Source organism: Eleginops maclovinus, chromosome 4, assembly GCF_036324505.1.
Source record: "Eleginops maclovinus isolate JMC-PN-2008 ecotype Puerto Natales chromosome 4, JC_Emac_rtc_rv5, whole genome shotgun sequence".
NCBI classification, from domain to species: domain Eukaryota; kingdom Metazoa; phylum Chordata; class Actinopteri; order Perciformes; family Eleginopidae; genus Eleginops; species Eleginops maclovinus.
In genome coordinates, this window is record NC_086352.1 from 33,610,506 (window position 1) to 33,636,799 (window position 26,294).

At 39.5% G+C, this 26,294-nt stretch overlaps 1 protein-coding gene across 1 annotated transcript; it reads right to left on the reverse strand.

Annotated features, from left to right (window-relative positions):
- Nucleotides 1–73: 73 nt before the first annotated feature.
- On the reverse strand, nucleotides 74–24,408 carry plekho2 (pleckstrin homology domain containing, family O member 2). Its single transcript, XM_063881678.1, has 7 exons — nucleotides 24,160–24,408; nucleotides 14,205–14,354; nucleotides 13,112–13,234; nucleotides 7,668–7,772; nucleotides 7,284–7,382; nucleotides 4,017–4,331; nucleotides 74–2,829 (listed from the first exon to the last, which is right to left on the reverse strand). Exons 1-7 carry the CDS (start codon nucleotides 24,166–24,168, stop codon nucleotides 1,540–1,542), a joined length of 2,091 nt encoding a protein of 696 aa, XP_063737748.1. The 5' UTR covers nucleotides 24,169–24,408; the 3' UTR covers nucleotides 74–1,539.
- Between the last annotated feature and the right edge of the window lie 1,886 nt (nucleotides 24,409–26,294).

A 26,294-nucleotide genomic window follows, 5' to 3' on the forward strand; every position in this document is an offset into this window, starting at 1 on the left:
CAGACTTAGAAATAAGTATTTCTGATGCTTTCTAGAGCTACAACTGAATTAAGAGGCACACAACAAAAACAGGTAGTTTCCCTTTTTTATTTGGGCCAAAGCAACTTTTATCAAAGAGTACAAAATAATATCTAATGTTAGAAAACATCTGAATGTAAAATTAAACTGTAAAAGGGTTAGTAAGAGCCAAGTGCTGCTACAAGCTCTTTGTTCTGTGCTATGTACAATATCAGTATAAAACAAACTGGAATCCTTCTATTACATGATTGAAAAGATGACTTTCAGAAAACTCCTGAGCATCTTTCCTTCTCAGGAATACATCTTTCCTCATCCACAATAGACAGCATGCTTTAGTAAGTAGAAAGTATGTACAATATATATTCCATCATAACAACTGCCAGCAAAAATATCTGAAAAGATGATGGAAAGCCTCTTGATTCCACAAAGAATAAACTATTGTATAATTGATTATTATTAACACTTTTTAGTACTTTTTTTTTGCATGTTCTTTTCGATGACAGTACTGGTTTGTTATTATATTATTAATTCTCTGATAAACTTTCAAGTAATTGTTCTTGAAAATGTTATTTGATATTTCATATACAACAACAACAATACACAGTAGAATGTTAAGCATTACCTGCAGAGAAAGTTAAACTAGAAATAATTGCACTTATGAGCGAAGAGTTGCATGTGCCGCTGCAAAATGAAAGTCAATCGATTGACCGTTCGCTAAGCCCTCACTGGGAGTAAGACACAAGTAGCTTTGCATTTAATTGCCAACAAATGTTGATTTTGCCCGCTGAAATGACAACTGTCACAGATTTGATCAGTTAGCTGAACACTCTAAGACTAGCTCCACAAGTTGATCCAAATCACAGCATGGATGTTTTTTTACATTACAAAGAACAAGGTTTTTTAGGCGGTGTTTGACTAACGAAACATTATCTTGTTAGCTTGGGTCGCTAGAGAGTATGTAGTAGCAACGTAAGCTAGTTACACATCTGTTGTGTCAAAATTTGTCTACAATTCCTCATTTGAGTATGGTCAAAGAGTACTCATAAGGACCAAAAAGGTGGACGTGTCTAGACTGTAATACTTGCTTGCAAAAACCTCACAACATGGTTAAGCATTGAGGAAGAATGGTAGGTCATCACGCAGCGAGTCTCTTGAGAGTCTTTTAAAAAGTCTCAATGCACTGCGCAAGTATGTACAGTGCACGCAGTCGAAATGTACTTACAGAAGTATCCAAATTGAGACACAAAAAGACCAATAATTGCAGCTGACTGACAGTGGGCAAATACACAATGGTATCTATTCCTTACACATGTTTTCAGAAAGGCAAAGAAAAATACTTTTTTATATAAAATATTTATTTTTACTTCAGCTACCCTGCAATTGTACCGTTTGTATTTCAGTCCAAAGCTTAACTGACTTGCTGTGCCTATTGAAGATTGCAAAGCTACGATTGGACCATCACTGATCAGAAGAGAGGTTTAGCGAATGGCCGACTCCCAGTCGACCTGCTCTGGTGGACATTTACCAGCTGTTCCTGTTCCTCGTGTCCTTTGCAACTTTCAGTTTATGGACCTCTCTCAGGACGTGGTCGGCCTTCTTCAGCTTCTCCATGGCCTTGGCCAGCAGATCCCCTGGCATTCCCTCCCCGTCTGCTCCCATCTGCTCCTGGGACACTCTGCTCAGGAGCTCCTGCGTCTTTTCCATCTCGAGCGCCACTTCAGTCTCAAGTTTCGTGAAATCATCACCAGGAGCCGCGTTGCCTTCGGCCACAGCTGTGTGTGCCTGAACACAGACTGAGGAAACAGACAGCAGATCTCCAATGGAGGAAGACCTGGCCTTGGTCGAGGGGGTAAGAGAAGGAACAGGGGGATCTGAGCGCCGATAGGGAAAGAACTTAGGTTTGACCTGAAGCTTGGGTGGCGCTTTCGTTGGATTTAAACTGACGGGAATCTGAATCTCGTCCTCGCTGGCGTCCAACACATCTAGCCCAGGTTTACTTCCTCTCAACGCGGCGGTGGAAGCTGCCAGCGTGTCTTCGCTGCCCGAGCCTTCGCTGTCATCGTCCGAGTGCTGACCGCTGTCCACAGACTTCTCCTCCGCCTTCTTCTTCTTCTCCCCGGGCCGCTGACAGAGCAGTGGACTCAGGCTGAGGCCGTCATTCAAAGAGACCACGACTGCAGGGACATCGATCTTGGGTTGAGTCTCTACTGCTCCAGGGGAACTGGCAGAGGAGTCTGTTTGCAGTGATGCAGCAGGGTCCTGTCCCTCTTGAGCCTGGGCTACAGTTGTTTTGTTGTCTGCCTGTTGTGTATTCGGCAGAGCAGGCTTCTTCTTGGGTGTTGGAGGAGGGCTGGAGATCTTTCTGAGTTGCTCTTTGGGTATATGTGGCTCATTGTCAGATGCTCCAATGCCATTACTTATTGTCTCCCCTGATTCTTCTTCAAAGACCTGCCACTCTATGCTGGGACTCCCAAGTTTAGGCCGAGCTTCTTTAGAAGTTGGCCGGACTGTTTCCACAGCAGTTCCTTTCGCCTCCTTGTTATCACCTTCTTCTTTCTCCTCATCCATTGTGCTCTCTGCCTCTTGGTCTAGCTCCAGAGCAGGTTTCTTCTCCTTTAATGGAGGGGTAGGAGGGGACTGTGAGGCCTCTGCTAGGTTGCCAATGGAGCTGCAGGAGCCGGGTTTGTTGGGAGGGGTTGGTGGTTTCCTGGCATCAGGACTCTTTTCTGAGTCAGCTTTCACCTCCTCTGAGTCTTCGGGTGAAGCAGTGGGCTTGGCTTCTTTAGACGGAAGCATGGGTGGCTTCGGGACCTAGAGGGAACAAATAATATACTTTTATTGTGTGTGTTTTAAATTCGCCCTCTGTCTGAAACACTCAATTTGTGTGCGGTGCCTGTCTCTTTAAGGCCCCCTCTTTCTGGTGTTTCTGTATCTGCATTCTAGGCGTTTTGTTCATGTAGTACAGAAGAGTCTTCCATCTAATGTCGCCCGGTGGCTACTTGCAGCATACAATCAGTACAGTGAACTTTTGTCTTTCTATTGACATTTCCTAATATACATTTCTGATTCACAGAGTTTTTATATCCGTAAAACCTTCCGTCAATAGAGACAAATCTTACACTTTTTGGCCTAGTGTAAGAAATTGCTATTAGAGGAAACACTTCTGAGCATCTGCAGAGGGTTGCATTACCAGGAAGCTAGAATTTATTTTTGCCGCCGCTTTTTATTGAACTATTCTTATCTAACATTGCACTGTAACTTTTATTCATGTATTTTACACCTGTGTTATTTATGTTTTATGTTATAGTTTCAGGGAAACTTAAAGGTGCAGGTAATACATTTTGGTTCCAAGACCTTGGTTCACGGAGGGGTCCTAAAAAGTCCTAGTAAGACAAGGTAAACTTAACTAATGTGAAAGAGGAACAGCTTCAGGGAAACTAAAAAAAGTACAATAGGATCAGGTTTGAGCAAAAAGACTAGCAGTGAAACAGAAAAGCTTGTTTTATCTGGAGAGGACAGAAGTCCGCTCTGACAATACCTCTGTGGAATGAGTGGAAATGTTGGAATTATAGTAGAGATTCATATCTCACACTGCATGCAACTTTTATTCATGTATTTTATACCTGTATAAATGTTTTTTGCGGCACTATTTCTTAATGCTCTTAATGTCTTTCATTTTTGTAAAGCACTTTGAATTGCCTTGTTTTGAAGGGTTCTTTATAAATAAACTTGCCTTGCCTAGAAAACCAATTTGCAACAGGTCGAATAATTCTCATCAGATTCAAAAGGAGCCGTCTTTCCGTATAGTTGTGTGATCAAAATCAGTAGTCCTGAAAACATGTTTGATGGTGGCTTTGAGCATTACTCAGTGGATTTAGCATTTTGAGATGTGTTTTAAATTGTACTTAAAGACCAAAGATCATTTTCCCCATGGGGGACCTTCAACCTGTATTAAACAAACAGTACTGTGCAATGAGGGTATTTAGCATTATACAGACCTTTTTTTCTGAGCCTTCCTCCTTATCAGGCTCCTCCTCAGGCATTCGGTTCAGTTTAGCCTCTTTGGTAGGGGGCATGGGAGGTTTGATGACCTTTTTCTGGGGACTGACCTCTGGATCAGTCTGAGCCTCCTCCTCAGGATTCTCCCCTTTCTCTGCAGCTTCGCCGGCATTGGACAGAGGAGTTGAGGCTTTGGCGGTCTCTCTCGGCGATTTAGGGCCATCAACGCTGGACAGACGGGTGCCATTAGGCATTAAGGCATTCTCAAGATCCAGATCCAAACGCATGATACCATCAGAAGAAACATCAGCTACCTAAATAGCAAAAAACAAGACGTTTATTTAAATCAAAAATCTATTGACAATAAATTCTAAAAGAAGGATGTTATGTCATGTCATATCAAACATAAGTGCTGGTGTCTAATAAAGGACAAGGTATGCGGAAGAGGATGCAGGAGTCATGTTATACTCGCCAGTTTTTTTCTTCTTAATAGAAATAAATGTTTTATTTATAAATGAATTCCAACCACTTCTACTTTGCCCTATGTCTTCTTTTATTCTGTGTAAAGCTGCTGTCAATGTAACTCATTAAATATATTATATAATATATTACATTCAAAGTCTATGAGAAAGACAAGGGATTACAAATGAGTAAATTACTCCTATTGACAATATTTCTGTTAAAAAGCAATGGTGTGACAGGTAGATCACTATAGATCTATACTGCTGTCCATTCTGGGCAGCATTCCTTCTCTCCCCTTCAGCTTTCCCCTCTCACTCCCTGAAGGCCTTAATCAGGGGTGCATTGGACTCAGGTGTGGTGAAGGGGGCGGGAACAAACAAAGGGAGAGGGAAATGTAGGGTGGGAGAAGAAAAAGGTTTTTGGTCCAGGAGGAAGGAGGGCAAAGGGAGCCTAGCCTTTGTCTGGAGGGGTATTTATTTAATTGGGGGGAGAGTTATCCTGTTAAGAAGGCTGTGACGAAATACAGGTAGTGATGGCGAGATGAAGCATTATGAAACTTTGAAGCTTCAGGCCAATTGGTTGCAAAAGGGTTCGTTTCATGAGGCTTCATTTGCACACAAACCCTCCTGTTGGTCAAAGTTTGTAAAACAGGCAGATATGACTTCTCCACAGTGTGATCTCTTTATACAGGTTCCCAATAAAGCGAGCTTTAACAATAACCCTTAAAATTAACATGGAATCACATTTTCATGTAATCAACTTGTTTCAATATAGTTTATATTCCTGTTGAATGGTTGGGATTGAAAAGCCTAAGGAGGCTGGTAAATTGCAAAGAGGGATTTTTACTCCTAAATAATATTCGTAAACGTATCCATGTTATAGCCTCAGAAAAGGTAAACAACATCAAAGTATACATCTACATTACGACATTAAACTTACGCTTTTATAAACACAATAAATATTCATTGATCCTGAGATCCTGCAGTTGATAGTCAGCTGCTTTCCAGCTGAGCCACAAATACTCTGAAAACTCTGTAAATTCCAGTTAATATACTTTGTTGATTCTTTGCCAATCAACACGTTCCTGCATTTCTATTTCTCACTCGTCGTATCCCGTCTGTAGAGGGCTTCAATGGGGATGTGTCATTTGGTGCAAAACCTTTATTCAAAACCAGGAAAGATAAGCAGGCTAGGAAACCAAACTAAGTTATGTGTTGTGTCTATCTAGTTCGCTTCAGCTCCATAACTGCACACACACCACCAGCCCGACACAGTACATCAGGGTTGTCCAAACTTTTTTCACTGAGGGCCACATACAGAAAAAATACCAAGGGCTGGGCCACTCATTCCAGGTGAGATATATTGCCTCATAAGTTAACTTATAAGTTAGTAAATAAACCAAATTTAGGTAAATGATGCTTGATTCTTCACAGCTCTCCATAGGGTGTCATTTATTTAATTACAAAGTGTTGGCTCATCCCTTAAAACAGAAGCTTCCGATTGCTTATAATAATGGGTTTATTAAACATGAAAACTACTGTGCAATATATGTTTACATACAGTATATATTTAAGAAAAGTTTCAGGTTGGGGCCATATTCTATGATACTTCTTGAATTTGCTGAGGGCCAATTCAAAATGGATAACGGGCCGCATTTTGCCCCCGGGCCGTAGTTTGGACACCCCTGCGGTACATCAATATGTGAAACAAACAATCCTCAGAGAGGTTTAAGTGAGGGTTTGAGTCCTCCTAATCCCATCGGTGCACTGGGGCCGGGTACAGGAGGGGGAATATGAGTGTTATAAAGCTGTAAAGTGTCAGTGGTTCAACCGATCTGAAGCACTATCTGAAGCAGTCAACGTGGTATTGACGGGCAGTGAGGCTTCTTTGTCATCGATGATGTCACTGGCCTCAAACGACACAAGCCTCGATACGCGCTTCACAAAAAACATCCTGGATTACTCGACACACGCTCCAAAGCCTCGGCGCAGTACGTAACATCACTAGATATAGGGCTAGACGGAGGAGCCTAGAGAGCCCCGGAACCTGAGGAATCAGCAACTACTCAACCCCATCCCCTATTTTTCCTTTGGACAGCGGCTGGTGAGCTTTTTTTGTGTGGATATTTTTCTTCTTTTTGCCTTAATTTTGCTTTGGTGACTTTGGTAAAATTTTTTTTTGCTTCCGTTGGGAAAATTCGGCTTATCATAAAGACTTCATTTTAAGTTGGACATTTAATTGAGAATCACTCTCTGTTTGCACTTTTGTTGGACGTGTGTGTATGTCTGGGGCAATTCAACTGTTTTTTAAGAAGCCAGACCTACGTTGTCTCGGGTTTAGTTTGGGGGGGAACATTGTTAGTGAGTGGACACTTAATACTTCAGCCCCATTCCTTGCCAGGTTGTATAACCACAGTAGCTCCTTTTTTCTTGGGTAAATATGCTTAAAATACAAGCCGATTGTTACAATGGGAATAATAATACAGAAACATACTTTATCCAGAATTCAGAAAGACAACAGGTAAACAGTGGGGAGTTTGTAACAACATCAAATTAAAAGCAAAGCATATCAGGACAAAAGCAAACTTCACTGGAAATATTATTATGTATATTTTAATTTATGCTAAATATCATATTTTTAATATACTTTAAGCACGCAGAGAGAAGCAGTGAATACTATATGAAACCCACTTAAGCACAACAAAGTCAATACATGGTTGAGAGTCCAATCTGGACTTACTTACAGTAGCATCAGAGCTTATTTCACACACACATGAATGGATTCTCACATTCACACACACAAACCTCTTTCATGTGTATCCTGGTCGGTGGCCGCCGATTACGGTTCCCTTTGGGCCTTGTTCGGGTAACATGCTCTAAATTAATGCTTTCATCAACCGTCACCTGTGAAAACATGAAGCTCAGTCACTTTCCACTGAATGTTTTGGAGCTTTGAATATGCTAGGGAGGTATTTGTAAAATGTTGGTTAAATCGACTAACACAAACAGACTCAGTGCAGCACAATAAACAGCCTAATGTGTGTTTTGTAGTTTTTCTTTGCACTAGATGTTTGAAAGAAAGTGTAATGGATCAAAATAGCCCAGACTCAGCCAGTGTATAAAAAATATATAATATAATAAATAAATAAAATGTTTTGCCTGAAGTGTCTCGCCGTAAGAAGGGTTTACCTCATCAAAGATTTTGTTCTTTGCTCGATTGATGCCATCGAGCAAAGCTTTAATCCAGGCCTCCTTCTCCTCTGCATTCTGAGCCTGGAACTTCACATCGTGGACCTGCCAGGCACACAGAGCACAGACATGTCAGCTGTCAATACGGAAAGTATACACTCAATTCTGTGGGCAATCTCCACAGGAGCGATTTGGGCTGAAGTTTCTTGCCCAGGGACACAATGACATGCTGACTGCAGTGGGACTAGAAGCTGCCCCCCCAGCCCCCCCCGTTCCTAAGATCGGCACACTATCCCACTGCACCACAGCCTCCCTCTTATACAGGTTTAGTTTAAAGTATCTTTACCGATTAAACTCTCCAAGGATGCCAAATGTTTCTGTCTGTTTTCCGCTGGCAAGGGAAAAACTGCCATGGCCATTTTTCTCAAAAGCTACCTTGACCTCTCACCTGGAATGGAGGACCCCACAGGATTCCCCTTTGCAGACCACTCCCATATTCTAAAAACAGTGTATTTTATTTTAAAGTAAACTGTCTGGGAATGGCTTAACTTGGGTACAATTGGAAACTTTATTGTAGTGAGATCATTTTTTGAATCAAACTAAATTAAACTAACCTCAGTGTAAAAATAATGTGTATAACGTATGACAATGACAGCGTTAGGAAACTGTACAACCACAAGCTCTCCTACTGTAGTTATTATAACCTGTGTAGCAAATGCTAATCAACCCAAAAATTGCTCCAGCAACTAATGAGACATACTGTATTTTCTTAGGATATTTAGCAAATTGTACGGTGTCATTGGGCGTCATCCAATCTAACTTTATTTATATAACATATCTAAAAAAACAACAGAGTTGACCAAAGTGCTGTACAGCAAAGGCCCTGGGTACGGTCGAATAGTCGGTTTATCTTAAGAAGGTTCCTAACGGAGTGAAATGACCCGGAAGTACCTCAGTGGCCGCCATGATAAGAGCTGTTCGAATTCTCTAGATGATAGGAAAGGAGCTCTGAAACTTCCTTTATAATCTGCTTTAGTTTAGGAAACACTGGACCTTCCTTTACGAAAGGAAAGGGGAAAATGCTGTCCCACAATGCCTTGCGGCTGCAACATTTAACATGACACAACATTCGGCCGTTCACGGAAACAGCCGATCGTGACGAGAAATGCGTTTCATGAAAGTTACGGTGCTTATTAAGCAGTTTAAAACGTATGCCGTAAAGTAAACAAGTAAACTTTTAAGCAGACCTCAGTGACCGGGAGGAGTTTTGCCAGGTAAGGTGGGGCCAGACCATTAAGGGCTTTGTAGGCAAACAATAAAGTTTAAAATCAATTCTAAACTTTATTGGAAGCAAAAGTAAAGATGCCAGAACAAGTGTAATGTGCTCAAGCTTGCGTGTTTTCGTGAGTAGGAGAGCAGCAGCATTTTGAACCAGCTGTAAGCGGGAGATGGAAGCCTGGCTAACTCCATTGTAAACGGCATTACAGTAGTCAAGTTTAGTTTTGATAAAACAGTGTATCACCCTCTCAAAGTCATTAAAAGAAATGGAAGGCTTGCCCTTTGATCAAATTTGCAGCTGAAAAAAGCTGGATTTTACAATAGAATTAATCTGTTTATCAAATCCTGATCAATGTGTACACCAACACTTGTAACAGTGGGTTTCATATGTCATGAAAGGCACCTAAAATAAAATGTATTATTATCAGTAGCACTATATACTTTAATCATTTTTCAGCCCCTCTTAGACTAAACTTTGGACATTTCACCAAAAGGGGTAACCATAACATAATGATAATTACAGATGTCTGTCCCAGAAAGCCCTTGACAGTACTGAGCAGCTTCTGATATTCATTTTCAGGTTCCAAAATGATGTATATTTCTACTATGTGGCATACACTGTTGACCTACCATCTCCCCCTAAAGACAGAAATGGGACTAAGGGGAGTTGAAGCAATTGAAAAGCAGCCTCAGGTGATTGGTTGTGACACAGTGCTGCTGAGCTGCTTTAAGAAAGTCTGTTTGGCTTGATTCAGCCCTGCAGAGCTGACGTTACCCCGGAGAAACAAGGAGGCCGCCAAGAAGCTGCTCACATCCAGGTCAGACCGCTCACTTCATTCACCCTGAGCCACCACAATACACTCCACTCTAACAACCAATTCAGGAACTTCAAGTTTCACAAACGGAGAATTGTTTAGAACGGTAGATAAAGGGAATTCATCTCGCAAAAAACAATCTTTTGTAACAACATTTCCCTTCTGTTTTACTTCCCCTAGTTCAGAAAATGTAAGTAAAATGAAAATTGTTGGTTTATTCTGGGCTTTCATAAGGCTGCCAAGACAACACACAGATTTAATAGCAGTAACTCGAGGTCATAAACCATTAATGACCACCTAGCAAATGTTAGTCCAATGTTCAGTCTATTACTTTATTATGGAAATATTGACTTCATATCAAAACTATTCATGTTTAATATGTACCCTAAATCTTATTCGGAATTTATGGATCTTGAGAGTGGAGTATTCCATCATCTCAGCAGATGGAAACAGTTCCACATGACTGTGTGTGGGCAGCAGTGTGTATAGGTTAGAGGTTGGGCTCACATCTTAGACTGAGAGGTGTCTCTGTTAGAGCCAGGACACAAAACTGAAAGCTGATCTCAAAGAGGAAGTGGCAACATCTCACAACCCACCGCTTCATTGAAAGTGTGCTGAAAAGACACTGCAAAGACTGGTTATCTCGAGTAAACTAAAGACCTATGAAAAACACTTTTTAATTGACTGTATTACACCGTCAGGGATTGACGACTCCTCCCTACAAGAGATCAACTCCTGCTCAAGTGTTAAAAGGTTTTATGGTCTGCTCCAATAAATCTTGATTTAAGTTTGTGTTATATTTGCTGACATATTGTCTGAAATGGAGTTAGGAGGGAACAATTAAGTGTGAAGCTTATTATTTTGTTGCAATAGGGGAAGGAGACAACTGGCAGAGATCTGCACTCTTTCTAGTGTGTGACTGTGATGACCACAGCCACACAGGGTAAAACAACTCCACTGCACCCTCACCTTCAGTACATTCAGCTGCAGTTAAAAAGCCAATTAGTATCACCACACATTTGATTTAAATGGTAAACTCTTATTGGCTTGTAATCTGACACTACTTATTTTAATTTCAATCATGTTAACACAGTTAACACAACTATTTGTTTGTATTAAATCACTTTCTTTGTCTTGGAGTTACCGTGGTCGTTGGGGGAGATTACTTCCTGGTTCAGCAAAAGGCGTGGCTGAGCGCTGAGGACTCAAAAATACTGCAAGCAGCCAATTGAGATGGATTGGGACAAACCACCTGCTTCCAGGTCAAAGGGGGGGTTTAGGTTTGGTCAGTGTCCTTTGTATATTCTGCTAATCTTAATCAGCCATTGGTTTTTACTTGGTTCGGCCGAGCCACTATATATGTTCTTTGCTCTGTAATAGCAGCTCAGTTTGTTGAGTTAACACCTGTTAAGTAGTGATGGTGAGATTAAGTTTGAAGCTTCAGGCCAATTGGTTGCAAAAGGGTTCGTTTCATGAGGCTTCATTTGCACACAAACCCTCCTGTTGGTCAAAGTTTGTAAAACAGGCAGATATGACTTCTCCACAGTGTGATCTCTTTATACAGAGTTCCCAATGAAGGGAGCTTTAACAGTAACCCTTACAAATGAACATGGAATCACATTTTCATGTAATCAATTTGTATCAATATAGTTTATATTCCTGTTGAATGGTTGGGATTGAAAAGCCTAAGGAGGCTGGTAAATTGCAAAGAGGGATTTTTACTCCTAAATAATATTCGTAAACGTATCCATGTTATAGCCTCAGAAAAGGTAAACAACATCAAAGTATACATCTACATTACGACATTAAACTTACGCTTTTATAAACACAATAAATATTCGTTGATCCTGAGATCCTGCAGTTGATAGTCAGCTGCTTTCCAGCTGAGCCACAAATACTCTGAAAACTCTGTAAATTCCAGTTAATATACTTTGTTGATTCTTTGCCAATCAACACGTTCCTGCATTTCTGTTTCTCACTCGTCGTATCCCGTCTGTAGAGGGCTTCAATGGGGATGTGTCATTTGGTGCAAAACCTTTATTCAAAACCAGGAAAGATAAGCAGGCTAGGAAACCAAACTAAGTTATGTGTTGTGTCTATCTAGTTCGCTTCGCTTCAGCTCCATAACTGCACACACACCCCCGGCCCGACACAGTACATCAATAACTGAAACAAACAAACAAACAAACAAACAAACAAACAAACAATCCTCAGAGAGGTTTAAGTGAGGGTTTGAGTCCTCCTAATCCCTTCGGTGCACTGGGGCCGGGTACAGGAGGGGGAATATGAGTGTTATAAAGCTGTAAAGTGTCCGTGGTTCAACCGATCTGAAGCACTATCTGAAGCAGTCACGTGGTATTGACGGGCAGTGAGGCTTCTTTGTCATCGATGACGTCACTGGTCTCAAACGACAAAACACAAAAAACTTCCTGAATTACTCGACGCAGTACGTAACATCTCAACTGTTAAGATGATGTCGTGTTTATTTGAGGTATTTTCTGTTGACCTCTTTTATAGAACTAGTTATTAGAGATTCTTGGTTTAAAACGTTTTCTTTGGATTTCTTTCTTCAAACAACTCCTGCCCCTGTTGCCTTACTGCTTGGGAGTAAGGCCATTACTCCTACTCTTTTAACTCTGTTAGAAAATATCTTTAGCTGCTAAATGCTCCACTACTGTGTGTTCACCAGCTAGTTGACGTGTGTGTGTTGGGTAGGAAATGAATGGTGGGTGTATCTTGCTTTTTTGTTGTTGCTAAAACAAAGACCTATGGGACAAAACAGTATAACAATGTGTGGAGCTGAGGGGAATTGCAAAGTCAGATGATAATTGTCCTGTTTGTTAATATGAGCCACTTCTTTCACATCACACCTCCAATTCTATCCACTGTTAATATAACATACTTATTAGTTTTTTTAGAAGTACTTTTACTTCCTGCCAGGAGTGATTTTCTGTGTGTTGAACTAACGGACAGTAAATCTCATCACAACAAGCTTGTGACTAAACTTCATCATTTCCAACTTCTGTTTTTACACCTCAGTTTTTGTACATATCCTGTTACCACAACTGTCAGGGTTCAAATGTATTTTGGAGTAGAGTGGGTTTCAAGCCAACCAGATTTTACAGGAAATTGTCCTTTAGTCAAATCATTTTGGGTTGTTTTAAAACGCTGTGTGTGTTTTGGCACTAGATATTGTCATTCAACATTTGTGTATTTATCACTCTTACTTCCTTTATTCCTTTATGTTCGTTTAGTTCCTTGCAAACCTGACACCATGTCATCAAGCACTCACACCATGGAATACTGTATACACACAGTTCTATTTTCCACACAAGGCTCCTCTCAGCTCACCTTATTCCCGGGCTTGGAGGATCGGATCAGTATCAGTCTGTGCTTCTTCTTGAAGGGACTCTTTAACTCGTGACATTTATCATAGTTCTCCAGGTCAAGCCTCTCTAAGCAGTTCTTCAGGTCCTGCAAAACAAATGTACCAGTCAATCATCTGCAAATCTCTCATTTCATCAGAACATTATACTTTTATTATATCAACAAATATCACACAGCAAAGCCAAACAACCTGCTAACGACTACTGTGTTGTCCTGGTAACCGAGATAGATTTCTGATAAGATAGGATATGTGATTTTTGTTCTGAACAAGTCTCTGAGTGTATTATCTTTGAGAGCCTTTTGTGGTATTATGAATGCAGAACAGAGTGTGATGTAATGTATTATAGGATGCCCTTGTGTGTTATACAATAGAAACATAATTATAATGCAGTATAATCTACCTATAGCACTGTTTGATTATACTTGTAAGCACAAAGGCTCATTTCAACAGTCATAATACATTACAAAGCATTTGACATTGCCTCATTACTTAATGTCTCACATTACAGAATTGATGGTCCCTCACTGAAATTCAATAATACCTTTTTTTCATAAGACTTAAAGCAAACAATGAACACTTATAGTATAACCAGGTTGTAATGAATTATAACAAATGCATTATGAAACGACGGGCACCTGTAATGCACCTACTAATACAGTGAGAATTGTCAACAACTTTGTATGGCACTTTAATTCTCTTTCCATCATTATTATTCATGTTCCTTATTTTCTAAGGTATGCCATCTTTATTTTATTTTGTGTAACTCTGTTACTGGTTGTCTAATGTGAGTGAAAATGTGGATGTGACTGAAATATATATTGTTTTGTATTATTGTTTGAAACAAAAGAAAAGTTTAAAAAAAGAAAATGTCTTAATATATAACAACCATGGAATTTCCATTCACTATGGTACACTAAACTATGAATAACTGATTTGATTGCATGTTAAGTATGTCCATAATGAAATATAGACTAGAAAGTGTTACCAAATATGACAGTTATATTAACTCTGTACTGTAAAATGGTGCAAATCAGTGAAAGTGAAACAGTGGTGTACCTCATGTTCATACACCACGATCTCCGTCTTCACCACATGGATGTAGCGCTCCTTGTAGCTAGCCAACAGTCTGCCGGGGGCCTTCTTCAACCAGCCCGCCTTACCCAGGAGCTTTGTCTCTTTACTCTGGGTTGGCTCCTCTTTTGCACCCTGCAACGACGGAGGAAGGAAAACACATTTAGCCCAATATGCAGTACGAACATCACATCTGTAGAGAGAAGGACTGTAGTCTAATGTTTATGGTTAGCTATAGTAGTAGTCCACTGTTACTACTTTACTGCTAAAATACAACATGGTGTTTGAAAAAAAAAATGAAATGAAATGAGTTCAAAAATACAACGTTGTATTCACACATTGTGACGCAACTAAAATGTCAAGTCTGTTTGATTTGTGGTTTAAAGAGTTTCTGATAATAGATGCTCCTTTTTCTGTAGTGATATATACAGATAAAAAAGTGGAACTGAAATTCATTTATCATGGTCTTAGCTTTCTTAAATAATATTTATTTTACTAAATGTTAGTCTTTGATAGTTAGAGAGCCTGAGGGCAATCATTTTCTTTTGGCCCCATGTATTGAGCCCCCCAAAATCAATGCAGGAATATGAACTAACTTATCTTAGCATACTGTATGATAGAACATGGTTTCCCATTGTGCTGATCCAGTGTTTGGGTCTTACATTGAAAACATTGTGTTTTTTCCATCACTGTTGTAACGCACTTTATGATGACAGCAGTGTCTGGTTTGATGAGTGGATGTGTGTGTGACTTATTAGTAAGACATCAGCTTTTAATTTGTACAGTGTTCTTCCTGTTTTCACACTTGTGTCTAATTATATCAGCTCTGATGGTCAAGGCAGTGACCAACCATTTATTACATTCTAAGTAGATGTTCTACTGCTTTTAACCACTTGTAGTTCCACAGAGTGAGACAAGGTTGTGTTTTTCTTTATAAGTCTAAGAAAAGTGTAGTTATGGAGCCTGTGCTGCGAGCGGGAAGGACAAGTTCAAGTGCAGCTCTCTCTTGCTATCAGGCGTTTCATTTCTCCCCTGTTTTCTAAAAACACGTTTCACTTTAGGTATCATCTTTGTAACATTAGCCTTTCACAGTACATGTTTTCACATCAGCATTTGTGCACGGATGGGTGGTCAGGTGATAACCTGTCACTTCAGCTCAGCCAGAAAGGGAAGTATAAAGGCACAAGATGAAGACGGCAGCTAACATGAAACCCACTCACTGGTGTGATGGATAATGAAACCCTAAATAAAATATAAAGAACTGAAACATCAACATTCATTACGAAAATCATACTGCTACTGTTTGCCAGTATATGCAACTTAAAAAACAATTCCAAGGTGATTTGAGAAAGAAGGAAGATGCTTAAAACACTTTTAAAGAAATGTCAACTTTACTAGAAAAAGACAATAAAAACGAAACACACTTCTCAAACTTCTCATCGAGCATAACTGACCTTAACACTGATTTTACTTGCTGCCAAAACATGGCTAAAACCAAGATTCTATTTGAACCTAGGGCAATAAGCTGTTTGTAATGAGCCACCAACGTGGGAAAATGTGGTCAGTGAACACACGTCAAAAAGTTAACAATACACCATGGGAGTGGTCGCTAGGATCAGACCACTTATTACCTCTTCCTTTTCCACAGATCAATTTAGAATTTTCAGAGAAAAATTAAGAATAGCCCATCCAGGGGAAGACCTTATAGATCTGATCGACAACAAGTCCTTCCACCAAGACGACGACAGACAGACAGACAGACAGACAGACAGACAGACAGACAGACAGACAGACAGACAGACAGACAGACAGACAGACAGACAGACAGACAGACAGGACAGACCCACCGACCGACCCCACCCCAATTTGGGATTTGTTTTTGTTGCAGCAGCATAAAAACAAGGCCACGTAATTAAAATGAAATAAAATAGCATTTAAAAGACAGTAAAAAATATACAATTTGGACCAAAAGATTTACAGAAAATATAGACAGTAACAAAATATAAAGCAGGATATAATATGTACAATAAGTATGAAATGTGAGGAATATTAAATACAATATAAAGCGTTACATTAAAACTGCAGCTTTGAAAATGATACGTACATTGTAAGATGGTGGATATTCTAAACAAGTAACAAATCAAGAAACAAATTTCTTGATTAGTTGAGAAAAAAAATATATTTTGTGTTTAAATCCGTAACCTGAGGTTAGCTTGTGACTTGAAATATTTATGTTTGTCTCGCCAAACCCTATGCCAACTTCAGTCAAATGTCTTTCTCCTCTGCTCTGGTGATAATTACTCCGGCCAATAAAAGTCATAAATAATACAAGTCTTGTTATGTTCTGTCACAAAACCAACTTCTTTCAATGTTTATCAGTATCAGTTCAGCATTCAGGTTTGTGAAATTTAACACCGACAGACATAGGTTGCACATTAGCAACCGATGTAAGCTATTAGAGTACAGAAAGAACACTGAAAACACCGAAATGTTGAATTAAATGTATTTTGTCAACAGATTTCATAAAACTGTATTAGGTTAGTTGAAAGCAATAATATCTAGTTGAAACTATTTAAACATAATATTATTGCTTTCAATCAACCTAATACATTTGTGTGAAATCTGTTGACAAAATACATTTAATTAAAGCCAACGTTTCAGTTTTTCAGTGCACCTTTTTTTAAATGTCCCTTGATGTCCAGTAAAACTTGGTCACCATTGTAATCTATTGAAACTGCTGTTATTCTGACCATACAACACTGAGACTGCCAACCTCCGAGAAACACAGACAAGTTGGTGCATATATATATAGACTTGTTACCCCCACAAACTCATTTCGAATTCGGACTAAAACACTGACTGAAATGCAGGTGTCAAATTTTCACAGCCTTTCTTTCTGTTGGAGGAACTTCCACAGCATACTATTTTTCTTTTTTGGAATAAGGTTGGAGGTCATCTACATGTTTTTCCACTCTCACTAAACTGCAAGTGTGTCGACTTGGTGAACAGCAGTGCAGCTGCAGAAAAGGGAACGCCAAGCAGGGAAGAGAGAGGTGCCAGACGGAGAGTGAGAAGGGCAATAAATGAAAAGCTACTTTGTAAGACCTCCTTAATACAGAGTGATGGTGCAACTGCATAAAGACTGTCTCACTGCTCAGTCCAGGAAACAGCCCTCAGGCACACAGTGGCCTTGGCATGCATCTGACATGGATGAACATGGACAGAAATTCAAGGGGCTTGGTGGATCACAGTGCATTGTGCGTTGATCAACTCATGCAACAGTGAGAGGTTTCCATTACCCTGAACTCAGCTGACTGCCATAGCTCTGCGATGAGATATCAGATCATATTTTGTCTAACACAGGAAGTGTGCTCTGCATTGAAGCTTGGACCTCACCAACACTTTTACCCTAAAACTGTCCACACACAGTTTCACAATCTATTAGCTGTCCTTTTTTTGGGTTGTTGTGGTGAACATTTGAATGTCATCTACCAGAGCAAAATAAAACACAGAACAAGTGGTAAAGCAGTTTTAAAAGATACAGTTAAGGTAAATCATGCTGGGTCTTAAAAGAGGAAGAGAAAACAGACTGCAGGGCTTCTTGGAAGAGGCACACCTTAGCAGACATGTGTTTCTGATCAAGTTTTAGGTCAGGGAGCATCTGGCATTCATTGATTTTTTACACTGACCTGCCCAGTTTGAAGTCACCACAAGCCTCACTGGAGCTCACACTTTACCCCCGCTAACCCCTCACAGCTGAGGGAAGACAGTGGGGCTGGACAAATGTGTTGTTCTGCTGGTATAATGTGCCTTAAATGTTACTGGCAAATCCCTGACATCACTAGAAAAGTTTTAACTTGGGATTTTATGACTCAAATCAGATATTTTTAGACTCCCCTGGATATATTTCCTGTTTTGTACCGTTGCAACCGATGTTGTTACAGCCAATAAATGATTGGAGTGTACCACATGTGACTGCAGGGTTGATGGAACTGTCCACACCCTACTATCAGAAACACATGCAGGCTTACTCAATGTTGTATTGGGATTTCTGAGAGTCAGTCACTTTACACAATACAACCACTTCAGCATTATCAGTTTCCCTTGTTTTATTATGTGTAGGGCTGTCTTTGAGTTAAATTATTGTATTATTGTATTCCATAAACTACTGACAACATTTCTCTGTGCTGGAATTCAACAGACTCTGGAATGGCTGCCATACATACGTAGAGATAAAGATTTAAGAAACATTTGGAGTGGTCTTTTAATTTTTTCTGGAGCTGTATATGCATTATGGCACGCTAAAAACGATCCTGCCTAACCTAAGACAATACGGCTTTTGATCTAAATATCACACCATAGACCACAGGTGGGCCCAGAAGCCAACAATAGGATAAAGCCACTGACTCAAATATAAGTTGTGTTATTTTACTGTCATGTAGCATACAGTCAAACTTAAACAACGCTTTGTTGACTTGTGATGAAGACTGTATAATCTTTCTACTTCTACTTCCATTTTCATTTGAATAAATGTCTGTTAATCTATCGGAACCGCAGGTTGAAATAGGGTTATTGAGCCTCCACTGGAGAAAGCCTTCGCATTTGCAGTCGATGTGCAAGGATACTGATTGACTATTGGTCCCACCAGTTGTCATTTAAAATTGGGTGTTCTGATAAAGAAACCCGGTTCATTTATATCTATGTATTTATATATGTACATTTTATTTTTGAAAAGCAATATTAAGGCAATACTTATATTGCTTTTGCAAAAAATAAATCTGGTCACTTCGACACATTGAGGCAGCAGCCTTATTAAATAAACACTGGTATCAAGGTTCTTGTACCCAGAATATACTTAAATCCAGTGGTGAACTGTCAGGGCCTTCAAGGTATTCAGAGAATACCCTGGATTGAAGTAATGATACAAATAAAATGTAATACAATTTAAATAAAATGAATAAATGAGAACCGTATCTGTGTTGTTGATCTGTTACATTTCAGGGTTACGTTGATTTGTTTGTCTTGCATGCACTACGCATTTGAGTGGTTTTCTGTCTGTTAGTCTACAGACGGTCCATTTGTGACAGACACGGTTCGCCACTGCTTAAATCACAGGTATTAGTATTTAAAAACTGGTATTGATGCATACCTAATTTGCAGTATTACAAACTGGACGACATTCTCAGAGTAAGTCAGAATCAGAATTTACTGGCCAACAAAACTGATGAGACTATAATAATCGGATCCATCTTGACCAAAAGTGAAAGAGACTATCCCTTTTCAATAGGTTTGCTCATGTGATGGTTATGCAAGGGTGTATCAGTGGTGTTTCATGCAGGAAGGAAATCTATTTTTATTATGCTGTCATGGCCATGTGTGAACATTTATACTCACCCACACCCTCTCTCTTCATCATGTTCCTCCCATCACAGTTAAGTCTTAAAACACGCGTTGCTGCTGAGCACTAATGGGACAAATGCTTTTAAACGTATAAATGTAATTATAATAATTAATAACAGCACCTAAAGTTTCTTTTCACTGTTGATTAATCTCTTTTTTGTAGAGACTGCAAAATGAATTCAACACAAAAGAGATCCTGAAACAAAAGTCAATTTAAATACTGGCTCAAGGACAACAACGTACACTTTCTTCTGAAGTTTCCATTCCCGCGCAGAACTTCTATTTTTGTTTTGACCCATCTGATCCGCCTCTACCCTATTTTTCCCCCCGTGCGTTAGCAGATATGCAACAAATGACCAGCAAACACAGTGGAGGGCAGCCATGGAACAAGCAAACAACCTGCATGAACAGAGATAATGTTGGACTCTACCCAACCTGAAAAGCCTCAGCACCTTTCTTGAAAGCCAGAGACGTGTTGAACATGGGTAAATATTGGGGGATACATTCGAAAAATGGGGACAGCTTACAGCACAGAAGAAAGAAGGAAATCAAGATGCCAAATGTTCTCCTGGTAAGCGTTTAGCTTCAGCTGAGGTTCAGGTTAGCTGACCTGAACTAATGTATCGCAGCTGTTTAGTCATTTTAACATTGGGAATACATGCATTCAATTATCATAGAGAACTTTTTCAGACACAGAGCCAGAGAAGTGATGCTGTCCAGCACCACATTGCTAACACATGATAACTTCTACCAATCACACAGGCGTTGCAGATGCACCAAGGCTATTACTACTTTGGCAACAACGGGAATATGAAAGGAAACTGAACGATGGACTCTAAAGTGACTGAATTTATAAATGCGATTACTCCAAAACCTCAAGTTTAACAGTACTGATGTGCAAAGTGAGTACTTTGGTATCTTTACTCATTCCGATGATCTGGTTGTGTTTCTCAACTGCACAATCTTTAAGTTAAACACTCTTAAGATGCATTCACATGATAATGCAACTTGCTCTTTGCTCACTGTGAGGTTTGCGCAGCTGTCATCTGATTGGTTGTGTACTAACAAGGTTGTCGGGTGGCACCACTCTTTCCATAGAAACACGAAAACGGCAACGCTAGCGCAGAGCCATGTGGCCCTGTATCATGTGAATGCAGCTTTAGGTGCACAAAATGTCAAGCTCAACAGTTAAATGCTTCTTACTGAAATCCTATCCCAGCTGGGGAAATACTAAACTAAAGTGACAAGACTGTTACTTTCAGAACCCTAAAATAAGTTTCTAGAAGGTCTATTTGCTTTCACGCCATGGTATTGGTCGTCGGGCAGCAAGTGATGCTAACTTTTTTGCAAAGATTTGATCAAGATAACTACACACGACTTGAAATAAGTCTTTCCACTTCATAACTCCTTATGTGTAGGATCACATGGACAGGGCCTAATATTAAGTTAAGAGTTAAGCTACTATCCATGAAGAAAAACCCACAAAGTTGTTTGCTTCTTTAATCCATTTATAAACATCACAACTTCACTCTTTCTTTATAATCCTTCATTAACCCCTTTTCCAAATGAGCAGAACGCCTTCCAAAAGAGCATTTTCCTCATTTTTCCATCTTTCGAGGTCTTTCTGTAACAACATTTCAAGAACACACACATGCATTCACTATTCTCTTTTTCAAAAAGGCACTTTCCCAGAAATTGTCCGCGGCGCCCCAGTAAGATCATGCACACACACATCCATTGTGTAGCAGAGGCCTGGATGGCAGGACGATGATGAGAGAGGGTTAATTGTTTTGTGCCTGACACATAATGTGGCAGTCTGTTTCCTCTTTTCTGAATGGGTCAGGCAGATACGTCACACTCTGCACTCCTGGTCAGTGGGAAGGCGATAAAAAAATGAGTCACAGCGCTGAGACAAGCAAGGACAGCAGCAGTTTTTGGGGGTGAAAGATGAATAAGATAAGGCAGAATGTGAAGAGGAACAAAATATAAAGGAACAGATGAGAGCCACACAGCTGTCAATGGGCGGCCAGCCAAGTGGTGGGTGTTGTGAGTGCGATTCGTAAACACCGAGCACTAGTTTCAGTTCAGCGTTAGGTATGGGGGACAAAATCCAGACCACAGTATATAAAAAACTATACACTACAGCTCCTCAACTCATTTTTTCTAGTATCACAAAGTGTTTTTGTTGCAGTACTGGCGTCTTACTCCTCTACTGAAGAAAGCTTTTTTCAGCAAACCCACAGTAATTTACTGTGAGCATTTTGAAGAATAGTTTGAATGTTTTGAAGAGTGTTAGATACTTATCCATAAGTGTATTATCTACAGTAGGTGGTGTTCGGCATACCCCCAGTTTGGAGAAACAGAAAGGACTCACTGAAGAGAAAGTAAGCTTTGTACTGCAGCAGCAAAATTTCTATTTCAAATATTTGACCACTTTACTTTGCTTCCGGACAGCTATACAGTCTATTTCTCTGAGAAATTGGTTAATTTGCATCTCCTGTGTTCTCGCGTTCAATCCCACATTTGAAATGGAGTGTATTGGCTTTAGGGAGAGCAGAGATGGTATAACTGCTTTAGTCCCCATCAGAAAAGGCTGTCTGACTGCAAAATAAAGAAGTGCAAATGTTCTAAATGTAGCATTATAATTTTGCTTAGTTGGCTAAAAAAAAGTTTAGCTACTGCAGGACGTTTCCTCCTGTCTTCCAACTGGGGGACTTTGTTTGTTTGTTTACATATACAACTCTGTCCAAACACCAAGCAATAAGAGCATTTTCACTTCATCATTTCAGCAAAATAAAAGTAATTTAGCCTGACGGACTCGAATAAGCAGTGTTTAACGGGGACATACTCGTATTAAATATTGCATTGGATCACTTTCATACACTTTAATATTGGCCTTTCCCATCTGCACTTTGGATTCACCAATCACACTCTCACATCACACTCTCACCTCTCAAAATATCCATAAAGCTTGCTTGGGTTTAAGGTTAATGATTCACCCTGTCCTAATAAAATATCACCAATATTGCCATATAATAATAAAGCAATAAAAGATGCAACCTCTATAAGTCCTCACACCCCACCCCATGACAGTGACGTCATGCTTTTGTTGTTCCTGTTTAAGAAGACATTCTGGCAAATCAGTTACGAATCAGGAAATATGACCGGGACATTTCTTAATGTCTATACCTGGTAGAAACTGTTTAAACATGCTCTATTTGTAGCTAAAGCTCTACTTCATTTAACTTTGATGAAGTCACAGTTGTAATAGTCTCACTGTAAACACACAGTTTATAGTGGAAGATGCATGTGAGAATAAGGGGGAAAGTATTTTTTCATATAGTCTAAATGTGGGTTGTAGCTGTTTCATGGTTTATAGCCTTTATAGTCTTAACTGGAGAGAGAGTCCGGGAAAAGAAGTTAAGTTTAAGAAAAGCTGCATTTAATTATCAGATTCTAGATGGAGAAGGCAAGGCCGTTTAGAGCATGTTAGACTGGAAAAGGCGGTGTACTGCATGCTTTTTGCAAGTTCCTTGCAAACTGTAGGTAATATCTAGCCTACTTGACTTCCTTTTTCTAACAAGCTTTGCTTCCTCAAAAGGCCAACTTTGTATTGAGGTACCCTACAGTATGCAGTTGATTAGTTCACATATGTTGTATGACGTTTGTATGTTTTAAGGATTAAATGTCAAAGCTCATCAAATTAGATAGCTACCACAAATAAAAGTAACAAAAGTCTGCCTTTGGAGGAAAGTTAAACATGGCAGGCCAAACCTCGTTCATAAATATGGCAAATTAAATTTCACTTTGTTATTTTGAAAACAAGGAACGTTATTAAGCGTTTGTTAACATTGTTTCTGACACCTACGGCTATCAAAGCAAATTCGGCTGGGATAAATTCCACCAGGTATATTTCATTTGTTGACCATTTGTTATTCCCTAAAACCTCCCCTACCGAAATGAACCGTTAACTTTAAATGCAATTCACATAAGTGCTAAAGTGAGATTGTAAAGATGCCGAATTTACCACCGGAGCAATCTGACTCAGTAAAGGTCGGAATTTATGCTTTGAATGTAATATGTTTACACCCACACATAGCGAAAGTATAAAATGGAATACTCTTAAATGGAGTTCGGTGCTCTCCACGGTAGTGCTTCTTATGGGCTCTGCCCAACAAGTATAGAGGAAACAGATTGACAGGTGGGCAGGTGCCTTGTGCCAAATAATGTTGACTTAAGTTTACGGCAGCAGGCAAACTGGTATCGATATAAAAACTAAAAATAACAGTTTATGAGAATAACTATTACATATCCAGAAAATAGCGGTTCGAGTACACAACTTTTCTATGGGCCCCGACTGCTTTAATAAAACGGTCGCACCCGCACAGAGTTACGTTATTTTTCTTCAATTGTATACCCTCACATAGTGAATACCTACTGAAAATCTCATTAAAATATCTCATGACGATCTCATCAGCTACGTTGCAAAGACGGTAAAACGGCTACCAGCATACTCGGTGGAAGTGAAGTGAGTACTCACATCTTCCATGATAAAGGACCACAATCCGTTATGTGAGGGGAGCAGCCTAAAATCACTCGACGTCGCCCTTATCCTCGCCACAAACGCTTTACTTCTCCCCTGTAGGTCGGCAGCTGACACATGTCCAACAGCACACGTAAATTAAGGAAATAAGGAACAGTGTGTGTATGACTCTCGTGTCTTTTTCCTCTTTTGCTTGAGAGGAGAAAAAAAAAGTTCGAAGAAAAAGTTTGGTTTCCGGTTGAAGTCCCTTTACGCTCTTCAATCGAAAGCTCTGTCGAGGAGGAGCAACGCGATGCGCAGCGCGTGCATCATCTGGGGCATCCTGCTTTAAACTCAGCACCCCACACACACTCTTTTGAGGATAGACTTTATGTTGCATTTCTGAGTGGTGTAAAATAACTAAGTACATTTACTAAAGTACTGTACTTAACTACAATTGTGAGATAATATAAATGTTCTCGAGTGTTTCATATTTTTGCTATTTTTGCACTTATACTGCAGTACAATTTAGAGGTGAATCATGTGCATGACTCCACTACATGTATTAAATCCCTTTAGTTACTTTACAGATCTGGATGAATGATGGTAAATATAATCAGCCCTTAAATCAGACTTTAGTTCACCTGCAGTAAATCCAGCAGCTACCCTGCAGTATACAAAGCCATTAAAACTAGCTGCACCTTTACCAGCTCTGAGAACACTTTAATGATCAATCATTATAAAACATATCAGAGATATTATTCTGAAATGGACCCATCAAACAATGACTACTTTTACTGTCGCTACTTTAAGTACATTTTGAGGGGAATACTTTTACTTGAGTAACATTTTGAAGGCAGGACTTTTACTGTAACAGAGTATTCCTACACTCTAGTATTTCTACTTTTACTCAAGTAAAAGATATGAGTACTTCTCCAACCTCTTATCATCCGGGGCATCCTGGTTCAAACTCAGTACCCAACAAACACTTTTTAAGACTACATTTTGCAATACAACTGCTGCATTAATGCAGTGGTAGAAGAAGAACTCAGATTGTTTACTTAATTAAAAGTACCAATACAAAAATAGTTGTTAACAAGTAAAGTTCTGCATTCAGAATCTTACTTAAGTAAAGGAACAAAGTATTGGTATTAAAAAGTAGGCTACCAGAAGTAAATAAACTCCTCCCATCTCTTTTCCAATAGATTATATATTAGATGACGGGATTGTGATAATTGATAGTGTGTTTATCACAGCTGGTAAAGGTACAGCTAATTTCAATTATTGTATACTGCAGCTGGACAGTAACTTATATTTATATGTAGTGTAGTAAAAGTCACTAAAGTTTAGATGTATGTTTGCAGGGTTTGTATTTGACTAGATGCTTCCACAGAGCTTTTTAGCTTCCTTATACGCCTTTGTGAGGACACATTCTATAGATGATGGTCATTTTAGTGGCCTCTCATGTAACACTTTCCCTTTCTGCTTTGCATTAGACTGAAATAAAAACAAACTGGTTTGTTGTGTTTGAAATAAATACAGTAGAAGTGATGACCTAATTATGCACAGATTCTAAATAGATGTTTAGTCAAAATAAGCCTAAACACTATAACACCGGTTAATATATCATTAATTCAAATGGTACAATGGTTGCAGACAATGGATTTTTCACACCCAGCCCATTACTTTTCCATGGCTTATACCCTGTTTATATGAAGGCATATCATTTAGTATCACCCTTTCTTTGTCGCCAGTGCAGAAAAGACTAACACATTCTCACTTTAAAGCTCCTCAAGCATGCCTCCTCTCTACCTGACATGCATTTTAACATCTGAGACCAAACATTTCCATTGTTAAAATGATCCAAAATCTCTTGGCTTTGACCCTCATTTCATATAAGGAAAATATCCCCCCAAAAAACCCTTTAATGATGTGGGGGAATGGGAGGAAACCTCAGGAAGCACAACTAAGGAGGGATGTATCTCCCTGGACAAACAGACATGCAATAGATGTCTTGTGCACAGAATAAATCAAGATAGTAAATGTATAATACAAACAATCAGGAAGATGACTGATATAATATGAAGCATTGGTCTGGAAGGATATCAGGCAGCAGATGGGCTATCATAAACAGCTGGAAAGAGAACACAAAG